At 37.0% G+C, this 14,358-nt stretch overlaps 1 protein-coding gene across 2 annotated transcripts in view; it reads left to right on the plus strand.

Annotated features, from left to right (window-relative positions):
• The window catches only part of LOC136828362 (eukaryotic translation initiation factor 4H-like), a 31,314-nt gene extending 19,006 nt beyond the window's left edge, over positions 1-12,308 (plus strand). For both annotated transcript variants that reach the window (XM_067086310.1, XM_067086311.1), the window contains exons 3-7: positions 1,405-1,555; positions 1,724-1,852; positions 4,449-4,709; positions 6,355-6,522; positions 11,108-12,308. In XM_067086310.1, the coding sequence (XP_066942411.1) occupies positions 1,405-1,555; positions 1,724-1,852; positions 4,449-4,709; positions 6,355-6,512 (699 nt within the window). In that variant the 3' untranslated portion in view covers positions 6,513-6,522; positions 11,108-12,308. The remainder of the gene's footprint in view (positions 1-1,404; positions 1,556-1,723; positions 1,853-4,448; positions 4,710-6,354; positions 6,523-11,107) is intronic.
• The last annotated feature ends 2,050 nt before the right edge of the window (positions 12,309-14,358 follow it).

Raw genomic sequence — 14,358 nt, forward strand, 5'->3', positions numbered from 1 at the left:
AGGATTCTTAGCTAAGAATGAGTCCCCTTCCAATCCCTGACCTCGCTCATTCATTCATTATTAAAAGTTTAGTAGATATTCTAGGTCTGGAGGACGTAGAGAGAACTCTTTGCCCTGTAAGGGCATTAAAAACTGTTTACTTAGAACAGAAAAGATCCTATGGCCTTCGAGCAACCTTTGGTGCTCAGTAAAGAATTCTTCTCACCCTCTTTTGAAAAATGCCTTGGCATTTTTTATTAAGGATCTAATTCTCCAGGCACTCTCTCAAATTGAGGAGGATGTGTTGCCCTTAGTGAAAGTTAGAGCGCATGAAGTGAGGGCGATTGCCACGTCCCTGGCTTTTAGGCATAATTTGTTTATTACCTCTATTATACAAGCAACGTTTTGGAAATGCCAGTCGGTGTTTGCAACTCATTACTGTATTTACGTGACATTGAAACTGTCCATGAAAATTGCAGTACCTTGGGTCCTATTTCAACTGCTGGTATGGTGTTGGGAGAAGGAGTGTAGGAAGTCTTCCTTCATCCTTCTTATTTTCGCTCCTTGATTCATGGTGTTGAGTTGTAGGGGAGCCTGGGGCTACTTTGTATTTGGAGTACTTACCAGTTTATTGTCTATAAATGGTTGGGTAAATGGTATGCTTTAACGTTTGGCTACAGGCAATTGTGTTTTTTTTTTTATTCCCTGGTTTTGTTTTTTGGTACTGTGCCCAGGGCAGGGGCAACTTTGTTATTCTTTGTGTGCAATCGGACACTCCTTTGCAACAAAGGAAGCCTGTTAATGTAGCAGGCAACTCCTGGCTACACCGCCACGCCGCTATATGTTGAGACGAGCGCCATCCGGAGGCAGTACTTTACTGTAGCAGCTCTCTCAACAGGTAAGGAACCTGCAAGCATTTTAACTGATGCTAACAGTTCTTCTATTTCTTTTACATTACAATTTTTAATGTATTAGGATAGATAATCCATGCATCCTACCTCCTACAATGTGGGATTCAGCTATGTAATTGCTTGGTAAGTAGATTCATTTTTATAAAATAAAGTTTTATATATACTTAGCAAGTAATTACATAATCGAAACCCTCCCTCCTCCCCTCGCATGGTTAGGAAGGCATAAACATATCGAGATCGTTTGCTAAGCTGGTTCCTCTCTTACCCCAAAAGTGGGCAGGGTCACTTTCCTAGCCAAAACAAAAGTAGCGCTACCGCGAATTTCAAAATTCTAGCTGCTGGTTAATAGAAACTACTGTAATAGCTATGTAATTACCTGGTAAGTATATATAAAACTTTATTTTATTATAAAAATGTAATTTTTAATGTTATTTGTGTACTATAATTTTTGAGGTTTTATTTTATTACTAGTCATAACCTTCCAGTGCTACGTCTAACCAGGCTTCCTTTTCAGGTCCGATCCGTAAGACTGGTACATGATATCGAAACTGGGAAATTCAAAGGTTTCTGTTACGTTGAATTTGAAGATGCAGCAAGTTTAGAAGATGCACTTAACTATGATGGAGCTCTGTTTATCGATAAGCACATTAGGGTCGATATTGCAGGTAAAGTGAAAGAGAATCCCACAGGTTTTTGATAATCTTGATTAATGCAAGATGTGTAGGTTGTTCTTATATTTCAGTATCACAAACCCAGTTGCAGTACTAGGCCTTGACATTTGATTTCATACTGATAGCCTCTTTTAAAGTCAATGGTAAATGGTATTCTTTCAGAGTCTAGACGTGGTGATCGCGGAGGTGGATTTGACAGAGGTGGCCGTGGGGGAAGAGGTGGTCGAGGAGGGCGCAGTGGCGGAGATATGAATGATTTCCGCGGCAGAAGAGATGGCCCAGATGACTTTAGTGAGTTTCATGTTTTCAGTATCATCACCTTAGAACTCTTGTTAAATACTAAAATATTATCCAATAACATGCATCTTGATTTTGAAAATATTAACTAGCTTTTTTATATCACATTGTTTTGTTTGATATTTTCAACTTATTACTTAGGAAGTAAGTGGATGAAGGTTTTACACTCGTTATTGCTGAGAAAATATAAGGAATGGGCTATCAGTGTGAGGTGAAAATGACAGACTTATGACTCTTATTTACTCATTGTACTAGTTTTCTGGATAGCAAATGTTTAGTGACAAATCAGGAGCAGGAACTGTAGTAGTGGTTTATTTGGTCAGTAATTGTAAAAAAAGAATGCTTAAAATTTAAAAACTAAATCACTTTTATTCGGTAGCCAGCCTGATTTACAAAACTACCATATGCAATAAATGTGATAAAATTTTATGTAATTGCTGGTAGCACCTGAAAAATGTGCATGGTACAGACATAAGATTAAAGGTGAATTGCATAGGAATTAATATTTTTGTAGTCATTTCAGCTATATATTCATAATTTCCCCAATAGAATTGAAAGACCAAAATATTCAGGAATGGTAGTAGAGTGAGTATCTTATGTTTGTTACAGTAAAATAATTATTATTATTGTTCAGTAGATGAAATCTATTCAGATGGAACAAGCCCACAGGGGCCATTGACTTTTAATTCAAACTTCCAAAGAATATGGTGCTCATTAAGAAGAGTTAAGAGGAAGTAAAGTGAAATACAGAAAGAAGAGAGCCCACATAAAAAAAAATAATAAATTGATAAATAGTTAAGAAAGTATTAAAATGTAAGAAGAATATTATTAGGGTAGTGATGCATTGCAGTTTCGCTTGATCTTCTGAAGTTCAAATTGCATGAATCCTCAGAAGGCTGTTCCACAGTCCAACGGTGTGAGGAATAAAGGACCTCTGGAACTGAGAAGTTTGACAGCTAGGCACATTGACTGCATATTGGTGCTGCTGTTCAGCGAATCTGGTTGCTTTCAGCAGATATTGGGGATCATGGATCAATTGTGAATGTGAAAGAACTCTGTTGAAATACAGCTTATGACAAACAAGACCATCTGTCAGTGGTCGAAGTCATAACTACTACTATTAGGAAACAGAAACCTACTACCACGAACCACTCTATCTGAAAGAGATAAATCTCTGGCAGAAGCAAACATCCACACTGGAGAACAGCATTCCAGTAAAGGAACTACAAATGACCTAAAACAGGTTGCATTGATTTTATCATTGTTGTAAATATATGAGGCCTTACGAACAGTACCTAACTTTCAGCAAAGTTCCATTCACCTGAAGGGGAGGAGGGTGTGGGAAATCCATACAAGAAATGCTAATCAGTAGTGTTTTCATTTTACTGGAGGTCAACCTCATACCCCACCAACTACACCATTCCTTGATCCATTCCATTACCCAATTGAGGCTGAGGACAGCTTTGTTTCTCCTAAGTGGAGACTTCACTACACCCACAAGTGTTGCATCATTGGAATACTGAACAATCTTGGGACGTTGTAAAGATCCGCAACCCCAGAGTACCCATGTAAAGATTGGCTATCCTCAGGATGAACTTGTTAACATCAGCCACCCCCCAGTACTGAATACGGCGAAGGGACATTCCATTTGGCCGACAACAAACAGATGCACCGCCAGTATCAGAATGAGCTTGTTAACATCAGCCACCCCAAATATTAGCTTGTTAAGATAAACAACCCTCAGGTACTCTGGGGTTGCTGTTCTTTACAACGTCCCAATCTTGTTTTCCAGGCCAACAACCATATGACTTGTATACACTAAAAATAACAGTGGACCAAGAACACTGCCCTTTGGAGCTCCAAACACAAAAATCTACTACAATGATGAACATCCCCTACACTTCTTTATGGCCTAGCTGTTTTTGCTCCTAATACTAGGCTGGCTGCTGCAGCAAGCAATGTCTTGTTTTCTAGTGTCAGGTATAAAACTGCTCATTTTGTTAGTTTTATCTTGGCTGCAACTAAAATGTGGGAGAGTTTGTCTAGTGCAGTTTGGAATCTTCTGATCTCCAATGTTTAAGCAGGGAGCAAATTTATTCCTTCTCGCTGCTAACATCTGAATTCAGGTGTATTGGTTTTATTTTCTATTCCCCACATACTTATTTCCTTACACTCTTAACACTTACCCTATAAGTTGTCTGTCTCTGCAGGCTGATTTCCCTTTGGAGCCTGCTTGGGTTGATTGTCTGTTGACTGTGTCCATAAGGGTTTTCAGCTAAGATTTAAAGAATGTCCTTGGTGCTTGATGTGTAGCCCAAAATACCCTGGACTCATCTGTCCTTGTATTTTGTAAATCCACAGTGCATAAAATGCATTACTATGCACTCATACTAGCCTTTGTTGAGTGGAGTCTTCTGGTAAAGTTTAGTGTCCTGAGTATTTTTTGTGTATGATTTAACTGTTGTCTATGCCTGTATACATATTCATGTCAGTCAACCATATTTATGGTATTTAAAAGGACCATTTAAGATTTAATTATAATTTGGATTTTAATTAATTGAGCCTCCTCATTACTGTACTTTCTTTTCAGATCGATACAGAAGAGATGATGAAAGAGGTGGGAGAGGAGGCCGAGGTAGTTATGGAGGCTCGGCTGGCGGCGGGTCAGGGGCTAGATATGGTGGGTTTGATGACCGAGAACGCGGTGGGTTTGGAGGTAGACCGCGAGGTGGGCCACCAGGTGCTGCTGGTGCCGGTGGTGGAGGTAGAAACGAAGGTGGTTTCATGAGAAGAGATCGACGAGATAGTGATAGGTCTAGAAATTATGAGGACTTTAAGGAACCTGACCCAGGTTAGTAATATTATTGTTTCCATGTGTCAAGTTCACTTCTTTTAAATTGTCAGCTTCACCTTTCTCTCTTCCCAAACAGTGGTTTTTTCTTGTAAGGTGTATCTTTTGAAATAATGATCATATACAGGATGTTCTCTGCAGTCATCAAAATACTCTTGGACAATGCATTGTATACTGGTTTTGAATGGTAAGATTGTAGTTTTGGTAAAGAAATCTGTTGGTAAGACTACTTTAATGCTCATCAAGTTTACCAGAGGTGTGCATCATTTACATTAGAAAAAGCACCGTTAAGGAAACTATCGACCATTTCTTTGAACTAAGCCATAAAATTTCTGAAATGCAGTAAGTCCAATCTCCAAAATATTACTTTTGATGCAAACCAGGTCAGTCCCTATAAATTTAACAGTTGACCTCACTGGTTTAATTAAGCTAATTTATGATGATTCTGTTCAAGTAACAAAAGATTTCCAAAGTTTATATGGACTGTGATGCTTAAAATTAAATTCTGGGATGGCTTGCACTGCTGGTTTGTTCAGTGTGTGAAATTGGCAATGGGGAAGAGATAAGGATTAATAAATGAAAAGTACTATTCCTACATTCCCTGTGCAGTTAATTTTATTTTACTTTACCTCAGTCCACTTTCAGTTCACATTAAATGAAAATCCTTGATAAGGCCTAAGAGAAGTTTTAAGTAGTGAAGAAAAGGGAGGCAACTTAATTAATGCAGATGACCTAGTGCCAAAAGCAGAACTTGAATAAGTGGTGGAGGAAATGTTAGAGAGGTAGGAGACTGGAATAGAGAGGAGTATACTGGGAAAAGTTTTCTGGCATATAAATCTTGCTCCATTTATACTTTGTAATCTGGATCACTACTTGTGACACCATATTTTACAGTCAGTAAACATTAAAAGTTAACCCCCACACTTTTCCCAGTATACTCCTCTCTATTCCAGTCTCCTACCTCTCTAACATTTCCCCCACCACTTATTCAGATAATGCTTTTGATACTGGGTCATCTGCATTAATTAAGTTGCCTCCCTTTTCTTCACTACTTAAAACTTCTCTTAGGTCTTACCAAGGAATTTCATTTAATGTGAATTGAAAGTGGACTAAGGTAAAGTAAAATAAATTTAACTGCGTAGGGAATGTAGGAATAGTATAGGAAAAAAGCAATGCAACTGGGCTCCAAAGGGAGGTGCAAAGAACCTTGTATGCCATCTGCAATTTGCTGTGCATGGCACACTGTATGCTATGCCCTCTACATAGATGTTATTTCATAAGTATCGAAAGTTTTGACATTCATTTTCATGGACAGTAGATGTCATTTTATTGTATATTTTCATGCAAATTAAATGATAAAATTTTCCAAGTATGTTTGGCCATATGGGTACATCTTGTACTTATCTGTGTTGTGAGAGAAAAGGGTGAAAGTGTGGATCGTGAGCATGAATATAAAATGATTGCATTTAACAAGAGACTCTCTCTCTCTCTCTCGAGGATTGGTGGCCTTGATGAAAGATGCAGAGAACATATATTATTTTAATGAAAATTACGTAATAACAGGTGTAGCAGTTACAACAGTAGTCAGACAGCAGTGGCATCATTAACTAATCAGTTACCTCTTTTTATGTTGCTATCTTTGCAGAGGAGCTCTCTCAGAGACCTAGGCTCAAATTGTTGCCTAGAACTAAAAAAGATCCAGTTAATCAGGTTGCCGAGACTTCACAGACAAATAGCATATTTGGTGGAGCTAAACCTCGTGAGGAAAAAATGGGAGATGAACCACCAAAGAATAAAGTATAGTCTGTAGCAGGTAAGCTCCTTTTTCTTTCTCTGTCTAGATGAAAGACCAGTTTCAATATATATTTTATGCTTATACAGTCCGATGTCTTAAATCCGGCACTCTGTGGTCTGGGAAGTCCCATGATCCTGGACATTTTTGAATCAGCCGCTGTTAGTTCTTGAGTGTCTACAAGGGCAGTGGGACACGACGTTTCCATTTTTTCAGAACTAAAGCTTGCTTCATAAGTAAGCAAGCATAGTTTATTTCCAACGAAAACATTCTGTGAAACTCCAAAATAATATACAGCATACAAAAGAACCATAATTTGAAGGTAGTCCTTGAGTTTTGATGCTTTGAGTTGCGATATTTCGAAGTTACAATGTTTTTAAGTGATGATGGTAATACCAATAGTGTGTGATGTTTGTGTGTTTTAAACTGTTTAGAACACAGATTTGTGGAAGATCAGCATGTCTTCCAAATGCCCAAGTGACTCCTGCTATTGGTGTGATGAAGAAGCAGCATTCCCTCACTTTAGAACAAAATATATAAAAAATAATTAACAGTACAGTATGGTATATGTTAAGATTATATGGTGTAGGCTAGGTTGCCTCTGAGTTACGATATTTTCAAGTAATAAGCGGGTCATTGTAATGTATCCCCTTTGTAACTAGAGGACTACCTGTATACTCATGTATCATCCAATCTTGTGTATCATGCGATCATTAAAACTTCATCCAAAAACATGATTTCATCATATAAATCGTGTGTAATACGAGATGTATTTTCAGTAGATTACTTTAGGCTATGCTGTCTATGCCTGTCGCAGTTTTGGTATATGCCATTGATAATGCATATTTTATGAGTTAGTTTTTAACTAAGAAATAGGTGTAGAAGCAAAAGTTCATTAGGTCAAGTGTAAATCTTCAAAAATTAAATCAGGCTTACCAACCTTGTGACTTGTCTAAGAATTCATTACTATTTCTTATCTAATTAACAACCACTTACTACTGTGTGCAAGACGCTGGCATAAATAGCAGCAAGTACAGACATAAACAGTTGAATCAAGATACAGCTGTTTGCCAATGTCAGTTACCGTAACAAACACACGTGTATTAAGGGTTGCGTTATAGGTGTTGACTTGTTAAAAATTTACTAATTTTCAGTGGTAACTTCCATAAATAAAAATAAAATAAATCTTTATTCATCTCTTATGTAATGGAGGGGACAGTTTTATGAAAGTTTGCCACTAAATTTACAGTTGCACTTGTGGCTGAAGAAATGAATAGGTACAGGCCACAAAGCATTTCGAAAGGTGCAGAAGCAACATCCAATGCTGGTGAAATCACACCTCTACTACTTTTAATATACGTCATTTATTTATAAGTAATAAAATAAGTTGCATTTTCAAACCCCGCTTTGATAATTTACGAGGAAAAGTAATCTCTGAAATTCATTTCTTTTAGCAACTAATGGTTGTCATGATGTCAGTAAAATGCAATGACCTGATGTTAAGAATGTAAACATGAGAATGCAAGTGGCACCTGACCACTTTGTTCATAAATTATGATACTACAATATGACAGTTACCAGCGCTCTCTCTCTCTCTCTCTTTCTCTCTCAAAGCTGCAGATTTTTAGGTTTTTGCTGAAAACGAAAGCCAGAAAAGATTTGAAGTGCCAGAAAACATTCGGTGTAGCAAAGGTGGAAGCATTTCCAGGGAGATACTTATGGAGCAGGCCAGAATTTTCAAAAGGAATTAAACCTAAGGAATAACATCGATTATTCATAAGCTTTGTTCTACTTTTGATATCAGTAATATACATATATGGAATGTGCTGGCAAGACTTTCTTTAAATAGGGGTTTTTTTTAGGGGTGATTTCTGTCGTCCGGCAGTGGCCATGCCCGAATGGTGCCAGTTTTAAGAGGTCGGTCTGTATTTGTCTTTGGTTTTGGAGTGGATTTGATTAGTCAGATTAAAATAACAAAGGCAAGGTCAGTTATTAATTTGTCCCGACGGGGATACACACCTTCATGTTATTGAGGAGTAACCTTCAGTGACAAGTGGTTTTGTCGTTAAGCTATGTGATTGTCAGTAGGTAGGTGAAGGTTAGGGGAACCCCTAATCGCATGAATAACAGTCCCAAATTTTTTTGTCCTATAATCATTTGTCCCGCTTCCTGTTATTTGTCATTATAGCTGATAGTTGACTATAATGTTGCCCAGCTTTAATGATCAGACTAGTTATCACTGATCGATGCTCCCAAATATATACCCTTGTTTGTATACCTTGCTAGATTCAAATTGTCTTCCAGATTTTAGATATTGTTATACTGTAATAATGTTAGTGTTCCTGAACATTAGGATTAAAATTGTGGCACGCCATACTTGCTCCCTTGCTTCGTGATTTTCTTTTTTCTTTTTTTTTTTTATTACCATATAATTGTTGATATACACTGGTAGAAACAGCAGGGAAAGAAGAAAAAAGGCAAGGATAATTACTTATAGGAAAGAACACTTTACAAATCAAGTAGGTGAACGGGATAAAAGCAGACTGTGTAAACTGTGAATGCTTGTAGACCTGGACTTCGCCACTCAAGTTCCCTATCCCTATGCATGCCTTCAATGCCAGAAAATGTGACATTTGTGGCCTCATGAAAGGTGATGATAGTGCTCAGATTGAAATTCCAAAAATACATGATTCAAGGAAAATACATAAGTGATTTATTAAATATTCAAATAGTTCCCCATATCTGATGGGGGTAGATTCCTACACCTGTGGATGTAAGTGGGCTTTGCCTAAGTCAGGAGTTAATACTGGAGTTCCTGCACCCATCAGTAGGTCCCCAGTGCACATATATTGGTAGATCTTATTTAAACAAACCTTGTACAGTACAATGCTGTGTGCTGTTGTTGACAATACAGTATACCTTACTGTTAAGTGTAACAGATTATGAGGATGTGAAGTAAACAATACAAAAACCACGTTATTAATTCTACATCATAAATTCTCCCATGCAAGATACAGTTGTCCCCTCCATTTTCTCTCTTATGCAGTGCTGAGATAAGTTTTTCCACGACCTGGGTGCTCCCTTTTGTTACATTATGTTTCATTGTATAATTATGTACAAGTCAGTATTTGAGTTATTTTTAAAATATTTGCACTGTAATATATTTATCTTAAAATTAACCACCACCAGTCAGGACTGTAATATGTATCGTAAAATTAACCACCACCAGTCAGGACTGTAATATGCATCGTAAAATTAACCATCACCAGTCAGGACTGTAATATGCATTGTAAAATTAACCACCACCAGTAAGGACAGGGAAAATTTTGTTTGTTCCAGCCTTCTGTTCATCTTCTGTCAGGTTAATTCACTCACCCCCAACTAGCTCCATATCAAGCATGTGCACAGGATGTCTGCAGAACAAAACTTTCAGGGAGTGTTGGGAAAATAATTACTTTTAATTTTAATATAAAGATATTAACAAAACCACCTACTGTCAGGTGTTCATTAATTAGTAGTGTTTGCAAGTTTTAGCAGGCATTATGCTTGTGAAATGGGTGCATATTTCTTTTATAGCTTTGTTTTTATTTGTTTTATTTCAAAGTCCATATTACCCTTTGCAATCAAGGGATTTTTTTTTTTTTTTCCACTCGCAATTTTGTACCTTGGTAGCTGGCTTCTTTTTCCCCTGAGCGTTCAGTAACTTTGTTTGCTGCTATTTGGTCAAAACAGAACTTTATCCAAAAATTTCGTGAGCTTTACAAGTGGATATTTGCTACTTTAATATCAAATGGATATTTGGGATTTTTTCATTGGTTTTTCAAGATTTAATATCTTGTAAATCTTTTCAAGGCCTTAGTAAAAGCTGTTGTTCCTGGAATTGATTTTCCATGCTAATATGCAAAACTGTGGATAGTTACCAATTATTTTGACCTTAGTAGTTGTTCCCAATTGATTTTCCATGCACATCACATAGTTACCAATTATGCTTCTGGCTGTCTTGATTTTGTAAATTGTAGTCTGTACATTGAACTCCTCACCTGTGAGAGACATCAAAACGCCCCTCTCAAATTTCAATGATCAGGTAATTTTCACATACTGGTGCATGTAGCTTTGCAGCTGTTGTTTTTTTTTTTTATTTTACTCTTTAGTTCTTTCTTTTTATTTTCAAAATTAATAGTTTTTAATGGTTTTTAAAATTTTGTGGGAATTCTCTCTCTCTCTCTCTCTCTCTCTCTCTCTCTCTCTCTCTCTCTCTCTCTCTCTCTCTCTATACACACACACACACCTCATTAATCTCTAAAACTGCAAGTGTAATTACTGTTCTTTTTGGATGCAGGTTTTTGGTACTATGTTAAATGCAAGAAATAAGAGAAATTTTAAAGAAAGTGAGAGGTGGTAGAGTGACTTCCAGAAATGAACAAGGAAGATATAAAAGAGAATCACACTTTTGTCTTGTGGATACTTCTCACTGTCTTCGGTAATTATTCTTGATTAAAAATGCAGGCAGCTGAAAAAAAGATTTTTTGTACAGAGAAACTTCTTTGCTTTGTATTGGTAACATCTGAAATTCTTGTGATTTATACCGTTAATCTCCTTTTTGCAGACTGTTGACGTGAGGCACATCGGACCTGCATATTTTGGTTTAAGCTTGTATTTCTGCACTCCGCCGTCTTTTTGAGGACCATAACCCTGAAATGACACTGGGCCCCTTAACCTTCAGCATTGCATCATTATTAGAATACGGGGCTACTGCTTAATTTTTTTATCATTATTTTTATTATTTTTTCTTTTTCATAAAACTGTGTATGGGAAAGCAAGAATTGCAAAGGGTACACAGATGAAAAAAAATGCTGGCTTAGACTTGATGGCAGTACTAGAACTGCTCAGTTCACTTGAAAGAGGTGTTATGCATGAGTGGACCTGTCTGGCAGCAAGGAGCTAGCCCATTAATTTGATTTTTGTGAAGTGAATATGAAGTTAAAATTTTAAGGCATCTCCTGGATATCGCTTTATGATAAGACTTTCTTTTCCTTTTTTTCCTAGTATTTTGTTTTGTGTTGTGATGGAATGTGTGTGCGATCTGTTAAATAGTTTTCACAAAGTTATGAAATGCAAAAAACTTTCTCAGACTGGCTGCCTATGGTGTTGGTAAATTCCCAAGCGAGGGGGAGTGATGTAGGCCTGTGGTAGCCTGAGAGACGCTTGCGTATGAAGCCCGCCATCTATTCTGATTTTTAGCCCCTCTGCATATATATACTGTATGATGAATTGTGCTACTTGCCACCGTGTTGGAAGAATTGGTTATTAGCAGTTATGCCTTTAGAATTAGTGTTGAATGAACTGCACGGTGGCTTGTTGTACCTTTTTAACTAAGACAAACACATCTCACAGTTAGAACCAAACATTCGGGCATATACTTGCTCTTTACCAGGGCATTCCCCTCAATATTTAAGGTTACTACTGCGAGTCGTTGGCGTAGGATGAACTTTTACGTGACAAGTCATGGTGCGTCATCTGATGCAGTTTGTTGCGTGTAAATTAAGCCTGACCGTTCATGATGACTCCTACCTTTTTGACAGTGGAATCTTCTATGGTAAACTGTAAACATGGCTGTTGAGGTATCAGATCCACGTTTGTGTTTAAACTTGAGTGTTTAGAATTTTTGTAACCTGTAAATTTCTCCATAAGAATCAGAGATAAAATGTAAAGCTTGTATGTGGATATTTTTTCTTTTTTAATATAAACTTGATCTTCTGTGAGTCTGTTCATAATGTTCAGATCACAATAAAGTTAAGTAATTTCTAGTTTTGTTATTTTTGTTTTTCCTATTTTGAACAGCTGTTGCATGTAAAGTACATAGATATGTAATGCATGTACGTACATAATAGGTACGTATATTTATTAGGGGAGACATATTTAGGAAATAAAAGGAAAAGCTGTGAGGGAAAGAAGTAAGATTATAACATGAACAAGTGAAAACTAGAAGAAATACTAACTGCACATGAACCTGGACTTAACGTTCCTTGTCAGCATTGGCATAAGAGTGAAAAAGTAGGAGAATTTCAGTAAAATCAGGCACAGTGATGGACAACATAGCACAAGAAAAGTTTATCACAGTGCCCACTTTGATACCATGAAGTATAAGTGGGAACAGTAAAAGAACATTTAATATATAAATATAGAAACTAAGCAGGTTCAAAATTGTTCTGTATTTGAACAATACATTATACATAAAATAATGTAGATACTATATACATACAGTTTACCATTAAATGTTTGTCGGTTTTGAGTTTGCAGATTTGATCATTCATGGAATCCCAAATAATTAAAATTAAAAAAATTGTTTAAAGTGCCTCCATCATCTCCAATTGAGAAAAATTAAAGCTGTAGATGATGCACAATGTGTTGAAAATGTAGAGGAAACAAAGATTTATGCTGCAATTACTTGTTTTTTATTATTCACTAAATGGGTACTTTGCAACTTTTTTATAAATTTTGACATTTTTTCCCAAAGTTGTAGTTCGTGAAAGCATTGCAAATTGCATGTTTTGTTGCAAGATGTTGGTGTTTGTCTAGGCTTCCAGCCTCACTTAAGTTTGTCTCGCTCGATGATAGTTTTTGAGGTTCTTGTATATTTACGGTAATACAGCTGTAGGCTTTTAATTCAGTTGTGACCCAAAAGCATAACGCCCATATGGGGGAAGTGACGTCAGTGCACCTCACGCGGTGCACTGTAGGCATTACTTGAGGTTGTTTGCAGCATCCCTTCAGCCCCAGCTGCAAACCCTTTGGTTCCTTTTATTTAACCTTTCACATTCTCTTTCTTCCATCTTATTTTCCACCCTCTCCTAACAATTGATTCACAGTGCAACTACGAGGTTTTCTTCCTGTTACACCTTTCAAACCTTTTACCATCAGTTTTCTTTTCAGCTCTGAATGACTTCATAGGTCCCACTTCGTGACCTTTGGCCTGAATTCTCTATTAAATTCAATTCAATTCTTGCTTAATATGAATTTATCAGAGTAGTCGAAGGTGAAATATCTAGCTCAATAGACTTCACGCCAGTACTGACGAACTGATAATTTATGACGATGTTTGTAATGCAAAATGTAAAGATTAGTAGAAGCAGCTAAGGATTTTTTCCAGGCATCATCAATAAACATATAGAATAGTGAGAATATATTCACTGAAACAGGTACTCATTGCCAATAAAACCCCTCTTACCTGTGAAAAATTGTCACAGAACATTTATTAGCCCAGCACCTGGTTTCAAGGCAGAAAACGAGATGGATGCTGGTGTTCTGCACTAAAGTCACTGGTTTTATAATCAAGGCAGCACTGATCTACAACGCTGCTAATCTCTGAGCCTTAGAGGGAAAAGATAAATTCCAGCTGCCAGTCTTCTGGATACGTACCAAGACGATACAGACTACTAACACACTTAGAATAGTTTTGTTGGGTTTTTGTCTTGGAAATCACAAGATACTTTGCTAGCAAGGCATTGTCTCAAGGTCTTTCTGTTATTGGACAAAAAACTTGGTATCCCAGCATCCAATGTGTTAAAAAACAAAGATCTAAGTCGTCGTCTTTCCTCCCCAACACAACGTATCTAATGCACCATTTGATCTGGCGTTAATAAGAACATGTTAGACTCATTACACTCGGTATTCTTTAAATAGAATTGTTGAGACTGGAAGGTCATCCCCACAAACGAAAATGAAATGTAGATGTTGAAAATTTATACATTTACTGATGCCATATCATCAAAAGAGCCATGAAAGCTAAGTGCCTGCTGGGAAAAGTCTTTGGTAGCTGTGTGTTAATGGCTTCAGTGGGCTCGCAATGCGTGTGTG

This window comes from Macrobrachium rosenbergii, chromosome 42 (genome assembly GCF_040412425.1).
Source record: "Macrobrachium rosenbergii isolate ZJJX-2024 chromosome 42, ASM4041242v1, whole genome shotgun sequence".
Taxonomy (NCBI): Eukaryota; Metazoa; Arthropoda; class Malacostraca; order Decapoda; family Palaemonidae; genus Macrobrachium; species Macrobrachium rosenbergii.